Below are 20639 nucleotides of genomic sequence, written 5' to 3'. Positions count from 1 at the left end.
CGGAACGTAAAATAACAGCCTCGGCAAAGAAGTGCAGGACACTTATATACATTATATGCAGGACACTTCTTGGGACGTAATTTGAGCCGTTTTTCATTGAATTCAATGAAGAACAGCTCCAAATTACGGCCGTAATTGACGCCTCGCAAAACGCGAGTACGAGCAATTCTCCTGAAAACAGCTCCCTCATTTCAGACGTAAATGCAGTTAGCGTGTGCACATACCCTAAGGGTATGTTCACACACAATGTTTTTTCAGCTGAAAAATCGGAAGCAGAACGCCTACAAGCATCTGCCCATTGGTTTCAATGGGAAATACGGCATTCTGTTCCGACAGGGCGTTTTTTACGTGGTAGTTTTCCAAAAACGGCACGTAAAAAGACGCCCGACCAAAATGAAGTGCACATCACTTCTTGGGACGTTTTTGGAGCCGTTTTTCATTGACTTTATAGAAAAACAGCTCCAAAAACGGCCGTTAAAAAACGCGAGTTTGATTAAAAAATGGCTGAAAATCAGGAGCTGTTTTCCCTTTGTTTAGTAAGCGTGTGAACATACACTTAGCCTTTTGGTGTGTCCTATAACTTCTTCCAGCTGCAGAATCACACCCAATATGGCTGCCAGACACTGCTTAGCAATTTGAAGACACCTTTACCTGGCTTGTGAGAGGAGGGGTGAGGTTCCCTCCCACATTTACAGCAGCTGTGAGTCAGGTTGCTTTGCCTTATTCACCTTGCTGTAATTCTGGGAAGTGCTCCCCCTGGTGGCCAACATTGGAAAACATGTCAAATTATTATTTAATTTTTAATACTTTCCACCATACGGGAAAAAAAAAAAATACAGCAAAAAACGTAAAAAATATAATAGAAATAAGTAACGACACTTAAAAAAAAAAGATTTAATTTGCGACACATTCCCTTTAAATAGTAGTCAGTACACAGCTGCCATTATTTAAAGTGATTCTGAGTAACCCCATATAAAGTTCAGCTGTTCTATTAGGATTTTCCTGACATTTTCTTTGTTGCATGTGACAGCAAAAGCCATGGTCCTTAAAGTGCTTACAACACATCAAAGGGATCTGATTGTTGAAAGTCATCAGTCAGGAGAAGGGTACCAAAGAATTTTCAAGGCATTAGATATACCTTGGAACACAGTGAAGACAGTCATCAAGAAGTGGATTACATTTGGCACAACAGTGACATTACCAAGAAATGGACGTCCCTCAAAACTTGATAGAAAGACAAGACGAAAATTGGTCCGTGAGGCCTACAGCAACATTAAAGGAGCTGCAGGACTTTCTGGCAGGTACTGGTTGTGTAGTCCATGTGACAACAATCTCCCTTTTCCTTCAAATGTCTAGGCTGTGGGGTAGGGTGGCAAGACGGAAGCCTTTTCTAACAAAGAAAAACATCCAAGCCCGGCTATGTTTTGCAAATACCTACATCAAGTCTGCCAAAAGCATGCGGGAAATCGTGTTGTGGCCTGATGAGACCAAAGTTGAACATTTTGGCCATAATTCCAAACGGTATGTTTGTCGCAAAGCCAACACTGCACGTCACCAAAAGAACACCATACCCATAGTGAAGCATGGTGGAGGCAGCATTATGCTTTGTGGCTTTTTTTCTGCAGCTGGAACTGGGGCTTTAGTCAAGGTGAAGGGAATTATTAGCAGTTCCAAATATCAGTAAATATTGGCCCAAAACCTGCAGGCCTTGGCTAAAAAGCTGAAGATAAAGAGGAATTTCACCTTTCAACACAACAACGACCCAAAGCATACCTCCAAATCAACAAAAGAATGGCTTCACCAGAAGATCAACGTTTTGGAATGGCCCAGACCGGAATCCCTTTGAAAATCTGTGGTGTGACCTGAAGAGGGCTGTACACAGGAGATGCCCTCGCAATCTGACAGATTTGGAGCGCTTTTGCAAGGAAGAGTGCCATGTCAAGATGTGCCATGATGATAGACTTCTACCCAAAAAGACTGAATGTTGTCAAAGGGTAATTCAACAAAGTATTAGTTGAAGGGAGTGCATATTTATGCAACCACATTATTTTTGGTTTTTATTTTTCCCCTGTAAAAGATTTCAGTTTGTTTTCAATGGAATTATACAGATTATAGGTGACATTAAAGGTGGAAAAAGTTCTGAAATTATTTATCTTGTACTGATTTTGTAACATGTCAAAAACTGGCATTTTAACAAGGGTGTGTAGACTTTTTATATCCACTGTATGTGTGTGTGTGTGTGTGTGTGTGTGTGTGTGTGTGTGTGTGTGTGTGTGTGTGTGTGTATATGTATGTATGTATATATATATATATATCTACTAGTGTGTTTTGTGCAACTTTCTAAATACTTTCTATGAAAAATAATATTTTCTTTTTGAGATCCAGCTGCTCAGTATTCTGTACACAGAGCATCTGTATCTTGTGCTGAAACCTGTATCCGTCAGGTCAGTGGCATTGACTGGTTCAGTGTAGGGATGCACGATGATCGAAATCTCGATACCATTTTGATGCTGTGCGGGGGCAAATGTTTCGATACCGCCAATTTATGTATTTAGATACTGAGCTGTGCTGCCACACAGCTTAGTATTGAAATGTATGAAGAGAACATGGCGCGCAGTACCCGCTCCGCTCGTCATTAGTGCCGACCGCGTCACAATAGGAGGGAGGAACGCTACTGCCACCAATAATAATCTGAGTATGTGAGAAGGGGAGGGAGGCGAATGTCGCGAGCGGCATATGCAGTGGGTTCCTGATGACGTGCCTGCGTTGCTCGCGCCTCACATATTAACCCAATGTTGTCCATTATGACTGTGAGCAAGGTACTTCATGGGATCTCTTACTATAATGGGCAACATTGGGTTAATCTGTGAGGGAAATGATGGGATTAATTACTATTAGTTTAAGAACACTCTTTAAGAAGTCAGGCTCCTAGCATCCGTTATCTATGATACTAGGAGTCACTGCCTCCCTGCAGGAAAACTGTCTTGTACTGTAATCCTAGGATCCTAGTTCAGACTTAAAGATGCTCTGTCACCAGATTATAAATGCCCTATCTCCTACATAATCTGATCGGCGCTGGAATGTAGATAACAGCAGTGGTTTTTATTTTGAAAAACGATCATTTTTGAGCAAGTTATGAGCAATTTTAGATTTAGTTTCTTAATGCCCAACTGGGCGTGTTTTTACTTTTGACCAAGTGGGTGTTGTAAAGAAGTGTATGAGGCTGACCAATCAGTGACCAATCAGTGTCATACACTTCTCATTGTTCCAGCCCAGCATGATCCACAGCACAGTGAGATTGTGCAGTGAAAGAAGCTGGGCTGGAACAAAGAGAAGTGTATGTCACTGATTGGTCACTGATTGGTCAGCCTCATACACTTCTTTACAACACCCACTTGGTCAAAAGTAAAAAACATGCCCAGTTGGGCATTAAGAAACTAAATCTAAAATTGCTCATAACTTGCTCAAAAATGATCGTTTTTCAAAATAAAAACCACTGCTGTTATCTACATTCCAGCGCCGATCAGATTATGTAGGAGATAGGGCACTTATAATCTGGTGACAGAGCCTCTTTAAAGAGGCTCTGTCACCACATTATAAGTGCCCTATCTCCTACATAAGGAGATGGGCGCTGTAATGTAGGTGACAGTAATGCTTTTTATTTAAAAAAAACAATCTTTTTTCACAACGTTAGGAGCGATTTTGGTTTATGCTAATGAGATTTCTTAATGCCCAAGTGGGCGTACTTTTACTTTCGAACAAGTGGGCGTTGTACAGAGAAGTGCATGACGCTGACCAATCGGCATCATGCACTCCTCTCCATTCATTTACACTGCACTAGCGATATAGTTATATCACTATGTGCAGCTACATACACAAGCCCTAACATTACTACAGTGTCCTGATAATGAATACACATGACCATCCAGCCTGGACGTCATGTGTACTCAGAATCCTGACACTTCTGACTCTTTTTTTGTGAGATTCCGGCAAGTGAAACCAAATCTCGCGAGATTACGGATCTAAACGAGATTTGGTTTCACTTGCTGGAAATCTCACCAAAAAAGAGTCAGAAGTGTCAGGATTCTGAATACACATGACGTCCAGGCTGGATGGTCATGTGTATTCATTATCAGGACACTGTAGTAATGTTCGGGGTTGTGTATGTAGCTGCACATAGTGATATAACTATATCGCTAGTGCAGTGTAAATGAATGGAGAGGAGTGCATGATGCCGATTGGTCAGCGTCATGCACTCCTCTGTACAACGCCCACTTGGTCGAAAGTAAAAGTACGCCCACTTGGGCATTAAGAAAGCTCATTAGCATAAACCAAAATCGCTCCTAACGTTGTGAAAAAAGATCGTTTTTTAAATAAAAAGCATTACTGTCACCTACATTACAGCGCCCATCTCCTTATATAGGAGATAGGGCACTTATAATATGGTGACAGAGCCTCTTTAAAGAGGCTCTGTCACCACATTATAAGTGGCTTGTACATGATGTGATCGGCGCTGTAATGTAGATTACAGCAGTGTTTTTATTTCGAAAAACGATCATTTTTGACAGAGTTATGACCTAAATTAGCTTTATGCTAATGACTTTCTTAATGACCAAGTGGGCGTGTTTTACTTTTTGACCAAGTGGGCGTTGTGGAGAGAAGTGTATGATGCTGACCAATCAGCGTCATACACTTCTCTCAATTCATTTACACAGCAGATAGCGATATAGCTATATTGCTATGTGCAGCCACATAAACACACTATAACGTTACTGCAGTATCCTGGTAATGAATACACGTTACCTCCAGCCAGGACGTGATGTGTATTCAGAATCCTAACCACTTCTGTAGTGTCTCTGGGAGACTACAGCAGAGCACACCGAGATCCCGCTGTAAATGACCACTTACAGCGTAATCTCGAGAGACTACGCCTACTGTGCTGTAAATCACAGAGAAGTGCAGAGAAGTGGTCAGGATTCTGAATACACATCCCGTCCTGGCTGGAGGTAATGTCTATTCATTGTCAGGATACTTGATTAACATTAATGTGTGTGTATGTGGCTGCACATCATGTTCTAGTAAGAACGCGATGCTGCTGTGTAAATGATTATCACATCATGTACAAGATAGGCCACTTATAATGTGGTGACAGACCCTCTTTAAATTACAGGAAATATCTCCCTACCCTCTATTTTTTTTTTTCTGTAGAGTAGATCTCTCTCTTGTAAGTATGAACTAAGCCTAAGTTTTGTCTTTATGCAAAACATCAGCATTTTGAGTCTTGAGGGAGGTCAAAAGGTCTGCAGTATGGAAGCACTTTTTCTCTTAGAATATTTTTCTTTGTACATTAGTGTTGACATATTAGACTCTGGCAACACAACAGCTTGAGTCACCCATCCAGGTATAGGTACGTATAATGTTTAGACTAAACCGTAGCACATTGAAGACAATTGTTGGTAACCACGGGCAAGCTACAGTCAAATGCAACTTCCTCTTGATAATCTGGCCAGATTGTTGTGGCCTCAGCGCTACTGCCAGGGGGTAGCTACAAAGTGGTACAGAAGCAGTAGTTGCCCCTGAACCCTGCTGCATAATAAGACACCTGTATTTTAAATCCTGCATGGTAGTTGGGGCCTGTGTTACAGATTTTGCATTGGGGCCCAAAAATTTCAAATGACACCTCTAGATGCAGCATGTCAATGAACAGCTCTCATCTTAGACTGAAAGGTATCGATAGTGAGTTGCATTTCCATGTTGTGCACTAAGGGCGGATTTACACGAACGTGATATACGTCCGTGCAATGCGCGTGATTTTCATGCGCCTCACACGGACCTATATTAGTCTATGGGGCCGTGCAGACTGTCAGTGATTTTTGCGCAGCGTGAGTCCGCTGCGTAAAACTCTCTACAGGTCCTATATTTCTGCATTTTTCGCGCATCACGCACCCATTGAAGTCAATGGGTGCGTGAAAATCATGCGCACCACACGGAAGCACTTCCGTGGAACGCACGTGATTCGCGCAACAGCAGTCAAAAGTATGTGTGGAAACAGAAAAGCACCACGTGCTTTTCTGTTTACAAACATCCAAACGGAGTGTCATAATGATGGCGGCTGCGCGAAAATCACGCAGCCGCACATCCTATCTGAAGACACACGGAGCTGTTAAGTACCTTTTGCGCACGCAAAACGCAGCGTTTTTTATTGTGCGCAAAACGCACACGCTCGTGTAAATCCCCCCTAAGGGCTGATTGAGACGAACGTGCCGTTTTTGCGCACGCAAAAACCGCTGCGTTTTGCGTGCACAAAAGGCACTTGACAGCTCCGTGTGCCCTGTTCATATGGATGCGCGGCTGCGTGCTTTTCGCGCAGCCGCCGTCTTTATGACACTCCGTTTGGATGTTTGTAAACAGAAAAGCACGTGGTGCTTTTCTGTTTACATTCATTCTTTTACTGTTATTGCGCGAATAACGCTTGTCCCACGGAAGTGCTTCCGTGGGGCATGCGTGATTTTCACGCACCCATTGACTTCAATGGGTGCGTGATGTGCGAAAAACGCTGACACATAGAACATGTCGCGAGTTTTACGCAGCTGACTAACGCTGCGCAAAACTCACGGACTGTCTGCATTGCCCCATAGACTTCTCTAGGTCCGCGCGAGCCGCGTGAAAACCACGCAGCTGGCACGGACGCAAAACACGTTCATCTGAATGCTGTGGTAGGTAACACTTTTCAGTGCAGGTGATCAGTTCCCTCCAGCTTTTAAATGAAAGAGCTAGATCATTTTGATCCAGCAATTAATTAATATCAATGGCCTTAGTACCGCAGGTCATGGAAATGTTTCTCTGTTATGAAAAGCCCATTATAAAAATTCACATTTTTGTTCTCTTTTGGTTCAGAACGATCCTCATTTAAAACAAGTGTTTCTGTTTAGACTGACAGTAAGGGCATATAGATGTGAACTAGCCCTTAGAAATATAACAGGGCATTCAGGAAATCCGATATTATGGCAGAGCAGATGAGACTGTAAATAGACAGACCTAATACAGCAGTGCAGTACAAGAATGGTGTAAAGGATCTGCCAGGCACAACTTCTGTGTATACTCCCATAGGTAATCAGTCTGCACCTGAGTCTATATCTCTGAGACTGACTCCTTCTTCCACCACTCAGGATGGCAGGCTTAGGAGTGGGAGAGCCTATCGCAGCCTGGCCAGACGGAGCTAGCTCCCGCCCTCTGTCTATTTATACCTGCCTTTCCTGTTCCTCCTTTGCTTGTGATTCTTCTCGTGTGGTTTCCTGGCCCAGCTACAGCTTCTATCTATTTGATCCTGCTCCATACTGACCCTGGCTTTCTGACTACTCTCCTGCTCTGCGTTTGGTACCTCGTGCACTCCTGGTTTGACTCGGCTCGTTCACTACTCTTGTTGCTCACGGTTTTGCCGTGGGCAACTGCCCCTTTCCCTCTGCTTTGTGTTCCCTTGTCTGTTTGTCTCGTGCACTTACTGAGCGTAGGGACCACCGCCCAGTTGTACCCCGTCGCCTAGGGCGGGTCGTTGCAAGTAGGCAGGGACAGAGTGGCGGGTAGATTAGGGCTCACTTGTCCGTTTCCCTACCCCCGTCATTACAAATGGTTAATAAGAATAACTCCGAAAACCATCAAGGTTTGCCTATAATGCAAATGTTAATTTATATTTGCGGTGGGAAAAAATGCGCCCTGCATGTTGTATGTTTTTTTTTTTCAATTTTCCACTAAGATTTCAGCTGCAGTTACCGCATCTACAGCTTGTTTTATGATTTTACAGAGCAGTCGGCGCAGAACTGCTGAGCGACTTTAATACTTGAACTTGATGGACCTGTGACTTTTTTCAACCTATGTAACCAATTGAAGTCTGAGCAAGGCTAGATTCACACGAGCATGACAGATTTACTTTCGTAAAAAGCGTGTAAATCCGTGTGCGTTGCGTTATTTCATCTGTGCTTTGCGAGAACATATTTTTTCTTTGTTTATGGAATTGATGCGCAAATCCCGCACAGCACACGGATGTGCTGTGCGTGTGTTTTCAGGCACCCATTGACTTCAATGAGTGCATAGGTGCGTGAAAACGCACCAATATAGGACATGCACTGAATTTCACACAGCAGACACTCGCTGCGTGAACACTCCTACATGTGTGAACGGCCCCATTGAAAAAAAAGGGTATGTGTGCTGTGCAGGATTTCCAGTCACGGCACACGAACGAGTTTTACGCTCGTCTGAATGAGCCCTTACACTGAAGTCGCCTAGTGTCCCATGTTGACCATTAAAACAGTACAAGTATATAGGTGTAACGGAGTGTCATAGCAGTATGAGGAGTATTGGAGCCTGGCCAGGAAACTGTAACAGTCAGAACACCCTGCCATCACATGGTTGAGAAGAGGATCCCATGCTGCTTTACAGCCTGGGTTTAAAGCAGTGAGGTGAGGCAGCTTGATTGCTTAGGATACCCAGAGCCCACTGGAGAGGGACAGGAGGTGCCCCTCTCAGACTGATATTCTTCTGAATGGGCTGCTTCTAAGTACGTACATACTGACTGGCAGCAATGTGATCTGGCAGAGACAAGGGTTGGCAGAACCGGAGATTACACTTAGATAAGAGGCAAAAAATCTAATTTGATTCCTACATTTTTAGACTTACTCAAATGCTCCCAAGTGGTTTTATTTATATGGTGCCCTCCATTAACCACAATAGAAATGACTGATTTAAACAGATTTATTGTGGCTTTCACACTTTTAAAATTATTTAGATTGATTTTACACATCCAAAAGGGAGAAGACTTTAGTGTCCCTGAGTTCTGTCAACCGTGACATTGATGCATTTTTCATGGCACTGACAGGATAGAATATCTTCAACTCTTTTGGAAAAGTAGCTTGTTAGAACTCTTCCTTTTTTTTGTAGCCTCTGGGAGTCATGTGAGCTGCATCCTGTTTTAAGCAAGACATTGGATTTGTCTTTGGCAATACTTTCACAAATTCAAGTCTAATTTAATGCTGTAGGTTTCAGGTGTGCATTAAATATTGTTTGGAATAAATCTATATACACTACTGTGCAAAAGTTTTAGGTAGTTGTGGAAAAATGCTGCAAAGTAAGAATGCTTTAAAAAAATAGAAGTGTTAACATAGATGTATAAGGTTGTTTTTTCAACACAAATTATATATTTCCATGGATCAATTTTGGAAAACTAATGTCTTAGCGATTAATTTTTTATTAATTTACATCTGGTAATACTCCCACTAGGGAGTTTAATTGTCTATCCGTGTTATCACATCCGCACCCCTGCCGCAATCGCGTAGGTACACTGGGCAGCACCCACGAGATCACAGTGAGTGATATATGTGTTGCTATTTCAGATCAGGCACCCACCTGTGGTGGAATATATTTATCGCTCGCCTTTTAAGGTATAATCAAGGTAGTCTCTTCACATTGAGAGAAATTGGAGCTTTCTGTTGCTTAGAGAATTCTGGCATACATGCTGTGCATCACATTTATTAACTGTTAGGCCTTATTTACACGAGCGTGTGCGTCCTGTGCACGCAAAAAACACAGCGTTTTGCACGCGCAAAAGGCACTTAACAGCTCCGTGTGTCATCAGCGTATGGTGCGTGACTGCGTGATTTTCGCGCAACCGCCATCATTATGACACTCCGTTTGGATGTTTGCAAACAGAAAAGCACGTGGTGCTTTTCTGTTTTCATTCATCCTTTTCACTGCTGTTGCTCGAATCACGCTGTTCGCACGGAAGTGCTTCTGTGTGGTGCGCGTGATTTTCACGCACCTATTGACTTCAATGGGTGCGTGATTCGCGAACAGCGCACAAATATAGGACATGTCGTGAGTTTTTCGCAGCGGACTCACGCTGCGTAAAAATCACGCACCTGTCTGCACGGCCCCATAGACTAATATAGGTCCGTGCGACGCGCGTGATATCACGTTCATGTAAATAAGCCTTTATAGACATTTTTTTTCTACAGGCTCGATAATGGGGGTGGCTTATCAGGAAGGGTGTGTGGCTTAAAATGCAACACTGTAGGGTAAAATTTTGTCGCAAAATGATAGGTGGTATAAGAAATAGAAAAGTGTCTGGCATGTCTAGCAAGATACACCAAACTTCTCATAAAGCATGGGCCATTTTAATGAATTTGGCACATTTTCTGACTGCCTTGTCCAAGTTTAAGCTGTCCAAAAATAAGGTTTTGTTCACATCTGCGTCAGGGCTCTGTTTCGTCTGAGCTTTCCGTCGGAATGGGGCCCTGACTGATACAAACGGAAACCAGATTGATTTCAATGGTGACGGATCCGGTGGCAATGGTTCCCGTTTGTCTCTGTTGTGCAGGGGTTCCGTCGTTTTGACGGAATCAATAGCGTAGTCGACAAACGGAAACCATTGGCACCGGATCCGTCACCATTGAAATCAATGGTTTCCGTTTGTGTAAGTCAGGGCTCCGTTTCGGCGGAAAGCTCCGGCGGAACGTCGGAACGGAGCCATGATGCAGATGTGAACAAAGCCTTAAACAATATTAGTAAATCTGAACTCAAAGATTCTCAGAAAACAAGAAAAAGCGATAGAAAGACATGTAAAGGCTTCCTGCTTCCAATTTCCAGTTATTCAAGTTATGGGGACTGTCATATGTTACAGTATCGCAGAGATTTGCCTTCATTCTACCATTACCGGTTATTTGACACTGCATGTTGCAATTATTTTTTTTCTCCATGAAAGTAGTTAAACCTACTTTTCATTTGCATTTACTAAGGCCTCATTTACACGAGCGTGTGCGTTTTGCGCACGCAAAAAAACGCTGCGTTTTGCGTGCGCAAAAGGCAATTGACAGCTCCGTGTGTCATCCGTGTATGATGCGCGGCTGCGTGATTTTCGCGCAGCCGCCATCATAGAGATGAGGTAGTCGACGCCCGTCACTGTCCAAGGTGCTGAAAGAGCTAACTGATCGGCAGTAACTCTTTCAGCACCCTCGACAGTGAATGCCGATCACAATCTACACCAACCTGTGAATAAAAAAAGACGTTCACACTTACCATGAACTGCCTGCTTCCTCCAGTCCGGTCTCCCGGCCGTTGCCTTGGTGACGCGTCCCTCTCTTGTCATCCGGCCCCACCTCCCAGGATGACGCGGCAGGCCATGAGACCGCTGCAGCCTGTGATTGGCTGCAGCCTGTGCTTGGCCTGTGATTGGCTGCAGCTGTCACTTGGCCTGAATTGTCATCCCGGGAGGTCGGACTGGAGGAAGAAGCCGGGAGTTATCGGTAAGTCAGAACTTCTGTTTTTTTTTTACACGTATATGTATATTGTGATCGAAAGTCACTGTCCATGGTGCTGAAACAGTTTAAGTCTTTCAGCACCGTGGGCAGTGACTGTCTCCTGACGTCGCGTACCCGAACATTTTTTGCCGGGTTCGGTTAAAACGAGTTCGGCCGAACCCGGTGAAGTTCGGTGCGCTCATCTCTAATTTGACACTCCGTTTGGATGTTTGTAACCAGAAAAGCACGTGGTGCTTTTCTGTTTACATTCAGGAGTTTGACAGCTCTTGCGTGATTTTCGCGCATGCAACGCAGGACCGTCAGTGTGGCATGCGTTGTTTTCACGCACCCATTGAAGTCAATGGGTGCGTGTTGCGTGAAAAACGCAAGAATATAGAACATGTCGTGAGTTTTACGCAACGCACTCACGCTGCGCAAAATTCACGCATCGTCTAAACAGCCCCATAGACTATTATAGGTGCGTACGACACGCGTGAAAAGCACGCGCGTCGCACGCGCGTATAATACGCTCGTGTAAATGAGGCCTAAAACCGCTAGCAAAAGTAAAAAAAAATTCTCGTTTTATGTGATTTTTTTGTGTTTTTCTCCCTAGCCACAAGCTGCATGTCACCCAGGCATATTTAGAGTAACTGATTACATATTCAGGTAAGACTTGGTAATGCAGAGTAAACAGAATACAATTATTAGAATGAATATTATCTATGCTGTGGAGCGGATGTGCCATTAGTCTAATAATATTATATTGGAAAACAATATTCCATTCATGGCAAAAGAGACGCTTGCACATGTTGCCCCCTAATTTCATCAAAAATAATTCATAAGTGTTCTATACTAGTCCTTCTCAATGAATTAGAATATCATCAAAAAGTTAATTTATTTCAGTAATTCAATTCAAAAAGTGAAACTCATATTCTATAGATTCATTACACACAGTGATCTATTTCCAGCATTTTTTTCTTTTAATGTTGAAGATTATGGCAAACAGTTAATGAAAACCCAAAATTTAGAGTCTCCGAAAATTTGAATATTGGATAAAAATTGCAGATTGTCGTCTCATGGTGTCACACTCTAATCAGCGAATCAACACAAAACACCTGGAAAGGTTTCCTAAGCCTTTATAAGGACTGGTCTGTTGCTCAGTGGTCCAAAGTCCTGTTTTCAGATGAAAGTAAATTTTGCTTTTCATTTGGAAATCAAGGTCCCAGAGTCTGGAGGAAGAGTGGGGAGGCATCAATTCAAGTTGCTTGCGGTCCAGTGCGAAGTTTCCACAGTCCGTGATGGTTTGGGGAGCCATGTCATCTGCTGGTGTTGGTCCACTGTGTTATATCAAGTCCAGCAGGACATTTTTGAGAACTTCATGCCTCCCTCTGCTGACAAGCTTTATGGAGATGCTGATTTCATTTTCCAGCAGGACTTGGCACCTGCCCACACTGCCAAAAGTACCAATACCTGGTTTAATAACCACAGTATCACTGTACTTGATTGGCCAGCAAACTCGCCTGACCTAAACCCCATAGAAAATCTATAGAAAGTCAAGAGGAAGATGAGACACCAGACCCAACAATGCAGGTGAGCTGAAGGCCGCTATAAAAGCAACCTGGGCTTCCATAACACCTCAGCAGTGCCACAGGCTGATAGCCTCTATGCCACGCCGTATTGATAACACCTCAGGAGTGCCACAGGCTGATCGCCTCCATGCCACGCCGCATTGATAACACCTCAGCAGTGCCACAGGCTGATCGCCTCCATGCCACGCCGCATTGATGTAATAATTCATGCAAAAGGAGCCCCGACCATGTATTGAGTACATATACTGTACATACTTTTCAGTAGACCAACATTTCGGTATTAAAAATCCCTTTTCGAATTGGGCTTATTTAATAATCTAATTTTCTGAGATATAAAATTTGGGGTTTTCATTAACTGTTTTTAAAAAAAAAATCTGGAAATAGAGCACACTGTGTGTAATGAATCTATAGAATATGAGTTTCACTTTTTAAATTGAATTACTGAAATAAATTAACTTTTTGATGATATTCTAATTCTTTGAGAAGGACTAGAAAACTAAAGGTCAAAGAGCAAATTATCAATGTTCATATCCTCTATACTTAACAGAGTGGGCTTAACAGGCCCACATTTTTCTTTCTATGTTGTCTGGCAAAATTTTAGGAGAACTGAAAAAGTTTAGGAATACGGAAACATTTTTAAATGCGTTATCCTGGTTATAAAAATGTATGGCCTTTCCTCAGGATAGGCCATAAATATTTGATCTGTGGGGTTCCGACTGTCAGAACCTCCACGGGTCAACTGTTTGAAGCGGCCACGGAGACAGTGGTACAATACCTTGCACTGCAAATGTAACGGCATGTGCAAATACGAACAGAAAGAAGGACCATGTAAATAATGAAAAGGCTATCCCCTTCAAACAGCTAATCGGCGGGGGTGCCAAAAGTCAGATCCCCACCGATCTAATATTGATGGCCTATACTGAGGATAGGCCATCAATGTTTATATCCCCTCTGAATAAACACCATTAAGTCAAATTATGCATAACTTGAAATGACAAACTGCTCTAAAACCACTGAATTACAATTTACAACATTTAGGCCAGGATCACACGCACAGTTTTGATCAGTATTTGTGACAGTTTTTGGCTCCGTTTTTTAAACCGAACACAGAAGTGGATACAAAAGAAACAAGATGCATCAGTCTTTCCTTTATACCTGTCCAACCTTTCGGATTCACTTCTGGCTTTGGCTCAAAAAATTTAGACAAAAACTGCATCAAAACTGTTTGTGTGATCCAGGCCTTAGGTTTAAAAAACAATAGTTTCCTCTTTTAGTCTTAGCAGGTCTCCCACTCTGGTACATGGCATATACATAAAGTATATAAAGCACGGTGGAGGTGGCAGCATCATGCTGTGAGAATGCTTAACCCGTTAGTGACCGCCAATACGCCTTTTCACGGCGGCCACTAATGGGCTTTATTCTGATGCATATGCCTTTTTACGGCGCTGCATCAGAATAAATAAACAGAGCAGGGAGCCGTTAAATCTCCCTGCTCTCCGCAACCAGATGTAGCTGAGGGCTGGGGGCGTCCCTGCCCGAACAGGTGAGAAATCGATATAAGTATCGATCTCACCCGTTTAATCCCTCAGATGCGGCGCTCACTAGCGAGCGCCGCATCTGAGTGGTTTTGGAGAGAGGGAGTGAGCTCCCTCTCTCTCCCACCGACACTCGGCAATAATATCGCCGAGTGTCTGTGTCTCCGATGGCAGCCAGGGGCCTAATAAAGGCCCCCAGGTCTGCCTTTAGTGAATGCCTTCCAGGCTATGCCAGAGGCATTTCCTGGCAGATTCCTGTCCGTTATAAACGGACAGGCAGTAATACACTGCAATACAAAAGTATTGCAGTGTATTATAATAGCGATCGGAGGATCGCATATCAAAGTCCCCTAGTGGAACTAGTAAAAAAAAAAGTTTAATAAAGTTAATTAAAAAAATGTGGGTGGGGGGGGGAATTGATGGGGAAAAATTTTCCCCTTACAAACTGCTTTACTATTAAAAAAAATAGAAAATAAAGCAAAAAAGTTACACATATTTGTTATCACCACGTCCGTAACGACCCCGACTATACAGCTATTACATTATTTAACCCGCATGGTGAACGTCATAAACCCGCATGGTGAACGCCATAAAAAATAAAATTAAAAACAATGGAAAAATTGCTGTTTTCTGTGAATCCTGACTTTAAAAAAAAAGTGATCGAAAAGTAGCATCTACTCCAAAATGGTACCAATAAAAACTACAAGTTGTCCCGCAAAAACAACTGCATCGGCGGAACAATAAAAAAGTTATGGCTCTTCAAATATGGAGACACAAAAACAAATAATTTTGAAAAAAAAGCGTTTTTACTGTGTAAAAGTAGCAAAACATACAAAATCTATACAAATTTGGTATCGTTGCAAACGTAACAACCCGCTGAATAAATTTATTGTGTTATTTATACCACGGTAAACGGCGTAGATTTGGGACGCAAAAAAGAGTGGCGAAATTTCAGGGCTTTTTTCTATTCCCCCCAAAAAAAGTTAATAAAAGTTAATCAATAAATAGTATGTACCCCAAAATGGTGCTATTAAAAAAGACAACTTGTCCCGCAAAAAACAAGACCTTATACAGCTATGTCAACGCAAAAATAAAGTTATAGCTCTTGGAAAGCGACGATGAAAAAACGTAAAAAATAACTTGTCATTAAGGTTTAAAATAGGCTGGTCATTAAGGGGTTAAGAAAGGGGAAGTATAAATTAGTGTGACAAAATATAGGGAACTCCTTGGTGGAAAACCTACTGTGGTGTGCAAGAGAACTGTGACTTGCGACATGTTTAGGCTTTGTTCACATCTGCCTCAGGGCTCCGTTCCAACAGTCTGAGCTTTCCGTCGGAATGGAGCCCTGACGGACACAAATGGAAACCATAGGTTTAGTTTCCATCACCATTGATTTAAATTCAATGGTGACAGATCCGGTGCCAATGGTTTCCGTTTATCTCAGTTGTGCAAGGGTTCCGACGGAGACAAACGGAAACCATTGGCATCGGATCCGTCACCATTGAAATCAATAGAGATGGAAACGGAAACCTTTGGTTTCCGTTTGTGTCAGTCAGGGCTCCGTTCCAGCGGAAAGCTCCGTCGAAACGGAGCCCTGACGCAGATGTGAACGAATCCTCATATGTATTTACATATGAATATATTTCATTTTGTAGACATTTGTTTTCACTTTAACAGTGAGTCTTTTTGTGTTGATCGGTGACAAAAAGTAATGAAATCCTCTCGAATTAAATGTTTGTTTTTTTTACTATAAAACATGAAAAAGCCTTCGTGAGGTGAATCATTTTTAGGCACTGTACATAGTGTAATTCCACAATAGTCTAAATGAAACACAAATTATAATAAATTGTACAAAAGAGGGAAGTGCCTGAGAGGGTTAGATTGAATAAAAAATCAACAACAAATTAGCAAAATTGTATTTTGGGGTTAGGTCAGACATGGGCAAACTACGGCCCGCGGGCCACATACGGCCCGTTAGGCTTTTTAATCCGGCCCGCCGAACTTGTCCAAATTATAGTAAAAACCTCCTTTTTTTTCCCCTTTCCCTGCAATGCCCACGTTTTCCCAATAGATGGCGCACTCAAAACACATTGACCGTTGTTAATGTGGCGCGTATTTCTCTTTATTTCACTTTAATTTTCACTTCGTTTCACGTCACCATTAAGCCCTTCGGTTTTCAAAGAGTACAATATCAGCCGTCACTTTGCCACGAAGCATGCAAACTATGCTAGCAAGCAGTCAACACAAGAACGGGCGGCTACTGCTCAGAGGTTGGCAGCTAATTTACAGAGTCAACAGAACTTTTTTCTTGATAAATCACAGTGCGTATGTTATTTTAATCTATTTACATTTCCTCCTCCCAGTATCTGCGAAATAGTATGTAAATGCCATATCTTGCATATTCCTTGAGACAAATTTATTAACTGATAAGGGCTATTTTTCACATTTGAAAGACAGTTAATAAATTGGGTTGTAGTGTTCTTACTGTGCTATGAGGTTTGCACACACTACATTTAATGCTTTAGTATATCCGGCCCAAACACTCCCTCCAAATGCTCCTGGCCCGGCCCCTCTGTCAAATTTTAGAACCCATTGTGGCCCGCGAGTCAAAAAGTTTGCCCACCCCTGGGTTAGGTGAATAATATGTTTGTAAAGGGTATGTATATCTTTTCAACTTTTGTTGTTTCTTTGCTCCAATTCTAAATATAAAATGGTGCGACTTTGACAATTTTGTCTTAATCAAAAATATCCTGCCGTTTTGTGTATACAGCTTCTATGCATACTAAATCAGGTCTGCCATCAGGCATTCCTGAGCCCCATACAGAGTCTGGGCCCCCTTCATTACCGGGGGGGGGGATTGGGGGTGCAACAGAAAGAGGTGAGGACAGAGGTGAGAAGCAAACTGGCAAGGGCTCTGTGGAGGGGCAGGGCAGAGACAGTAGGTGGGCAGGAGCAAAGGGTAGTTTCTAGGTGGTAGGGCTCTGGTGGGAGAGAGGGCTGGGGAAACCAAAGATGAAGGTGCCGGCCAGGTTGGAGAGACAACCTGACAGGGACAGAGGGGGAGACAGTAAGTGTGTAGGTGGCTCTTTAGTCGTGTGGCAACATTGAAAAAAAATGCAGTGAATCTGCTGCCTGTACAGAGTACATTCACTCACCAAGATGCGGTTTAGGCTGATTCTTCTGGCTCCGGCAGAGTCTACGATCCTCCACCGCTGTAGCATGCCTGAATAAGGTCTCCGCCTCATCCTCACACACGACTGAATTAATTCAGACCCCAGACCACACCTAAATTAATTCATGCCCCCAACCAGACCCCTAAATTAATTTAGACCGTTGACCTGACCCCTAAACTAATTCAGACCTCTAAATTAATTTAGACCCCTGACCTGACCCCTAAATTATTTCAGACCCCCAACTAGATCCTTAAATTAATTCAGACCCCCAACCTACCCCAAAATTAATTTAGACCCCTGAGCTGACCCCTAAAGTAATGCAGACCTCCAGCCAGATCCCTAAATTAAGTCAGAAGCCCTACCAGATGCCTAAATAAATTCAGACCAAAGAATGTATCCAGACCTGACCCAAAAATTTATTCAGACCCCTAATTTAATTCAGACCCCAGAGCAGACCTGTTAATTAATTTACATCACAGACACACTCCTTATATTTTTAAGACACGAGACCCCATAAATTATTCAGACCCCCAGATCAGACCTCCGAAATTAATCATGCCCCTCCCAAAAAAAAATTCAGACACCAGACCCCTATGAACTTACCACTCCCTGGTCCTGCCTCAAGCTCTGATGCCGCCGCCATACACTGACACATATTACTTCGTAACTTTGAGAAGGGCTCCAGCTTGTATGGGACACGCAATGTAATAAGGCCCCTTTCTTGATCCAAGTACACTACCACTGGGACCTTGCTCACAAGGTGCTAACGCTGGGAAACGTCAGGATCTTGTATGCGTTGACTCATACAAAGTCCTGACACCACATAATACAGCATCAGTACCTTGTGATTAACGTCCTAGCGGTAGTTACCTTGGAGAATGAAACGTGTCACATTAAACAAAAGAACGGGCCGTGCAGTGTTAAGTAACTATCGCTGGGGCCCTGCACAAACGTACTCAGAAACATGTGGCGATGGGAGGCAATGTCGGCGGGCGCGTCCCCCTTTTTTTTTTTTTACTTTACCTCTGGTCCCCTAACTGCAGTAACAGCCATATTGCCCTGATGGCGGCCCTGGACCAAATTGATGCAAACTCCAAGTCCTGTACCAAGGTGACCGATTCCAAAACAAACCCTCTGTGTAGTCTGACCATGCAGCCATCAATTCTTTGCCTCTCTTTACTACCTGCTTCTTGCTAACCTACTCGTGAGCACTGTAGAGGCATCAGTCAGATAAGGTTAGTGTTATTCACACGCGTGTAAAACGTCCCTGAAGACTCTACACTGACCACTTGCATAGCCTGATCAGTGTAAGAGAGGGAGGAGACACCGGCTCACAGACAAGAGCATCAAGAGAAGGAAGGGAAAGAACTGACATCACAGGGAACACCCACTGAGCTAAGAATTTGCAGCATTTACATGCAGGCATGTCAAAGGAAGCAGGTCCTCCAAAAAAAAGATGCAGTGCAGAAATCAACCAATCAAGCAGTCTCCAGGTACACAGACATATATCTAGAAAACTTAGATCAGCTTTGCAATGCTGTATTTTATTGGCAGATAATTACTCATTTAAAACTATCAGTGAGACAACTGTATTGTTATATGTTATGTTACTTATATTGTTCTTTTCCAAAGCTAAGGTTCTTTTTTCCTAGGAGTGCCATTTTGGAGAGCGACGGAAGCAGTAAAATGATATCCATCATAAGATTATTTACACATTGCTTTCTCCATGAGTATTATAAGGACAATTCAAAGGTAATTTAAGTGCTTTACTGAATATGTTCACTTCCACTGTGTATTGATGAAAAATACACCCTTTTATTCTGTGTTGTTGTTGTTTATTCTGTTGATTGCTCGGGCCCAGGGCCGGCCTTTGGTTGGATGGCACCCTATGCGGCACTTTCTATTGCTGCCCCCACAAGCCAAAAATTAACCACTTATAGTGGATATAAAAAGTCTACACACCCCTGGTAAAATCAGTCCAAGATGAATAATTTCAGAACTTTTAATAAAAATAAAGCACAAAAACAATGTGGTTGCATAAATATGCACACTCTTCAACTAATACTTTAATGAATTACCCTTTGACTTTATGACAGCATTCAGTCTTTTTGGGTAGAAGTCTATCAGCATGGCACATCTTGACATGGCAATTGTTGCCCACTCTTCCTTGCAAAAGTGCTTCAAATCTGTCAGATTTCGAGGGCATTTCCTGGGTACAGCCCTCTTCAGGTCACCCCACAGATTTTCAATGGGATTCAGGTCTGGGCTCTGGCTGCGCCATTTCAAAACTTTGATCTTCTGGTGAAGACATTCTTTTGTTGATTTGGAGGTATGCTTTGGGTCTTTGTCGTCCTGAAAGGTGAAATTTCTCTTCCTCTTCAGCTTTTTAGGAGAGGCCTGCAGGTTTTGTGCCAATATTGCCTGATATATGAAACTGTTCATAATTCCCTCCACCTTGACTAAAGCCCCAGTTCCAGCTGCAGAAAAAAAGCCACAAAGCATAATGCTGCCTCCACCATGATTCACTGTGGGTATGGTGTTCTTTTGGTGATGTGCAGTGTTGGCTTTGCGCTAAACATACCTTTTGGAATTATGGCCAAAAAGTTCAACTTTGGTCTCATCAGACCATAACACGTTTTCCCACATGCTTTTAGCAGACTTGACGTAGGTTTTTGCAAAACATAGCCAGGCTTGGATGTTTTTCTTCGTTATAAAAGGCTTCCGTCTTGCCACCCTAGCCCACTGCCCAGTCATATGAAGAATACGGGAGCTTGTTGTCACATGGACTACACAAGCAGTACCTGCCAGAAAGTCCTGCAGCTCCCTTAATGTTGCTGTAGACCTCTTGGTTGCCTCCGGGACCAATTTTCACCATGTCTTTTCATCAAGTTTTGAGGGACGTCCAGTTCTTGGTAATATCACCGTTGTCCCAAATGTAATCCACTTCTTGATGACCGTCTTTACTGTGTTCCATAGTACATCTAATGCCTTGGAAATTCTTTGGTACCCTTCTCCTGACTGATGCCTTTTAACAATCAGATCCCTTTGATGTGT

At 42.9% G+C, this 20639-nt stretch overlaps 1 protein-coding gene across 2 annotated transcripts in view; it reads left to right on the top strand.

The window, feature by feature from the left end:
- FANCC (FA complementation group C) overlaps nucleotides 1-20639 on the top strand; it is a 334367-nt gene that overhangs the window by 255855 nt on the left and 57873 nt on the right. For both annotated transcript variants that reach the window (XM_075852374.1, XM_075852382.1), the window contains 2 exons: nucleotides 11902-11954; nucleotides 19238-19337. In XM_075852374.1, coding sequence (XP_075708489.1) covers nucleotides 11902-11954; nucleotides 19238-19337 — 153 coding nt within the window. The remainder of the gene's footprint in view (nucleotides 1-11901; nucleotides 11955-19237; nucleotides 19338-20639) is intronic.

This window comes from Rhinoderma darwinii, chromosome 1 (genome assembly GCF_050947455.1).
Source record: "Rhinoderma darwinii isolate aRhiDar2 chromosome 1, aRhiDar2.hap1, whole genome shotgun sequence".
NCBI lineage: Eukaryota > Metazoa > Chordata > Amphibia > Anura > Rhinodermatidae > Rhinoderma > Rhinoderma darwinii.
This window is presented reverse-complemented; position numbering and strand designations above follow the sequence as displayed.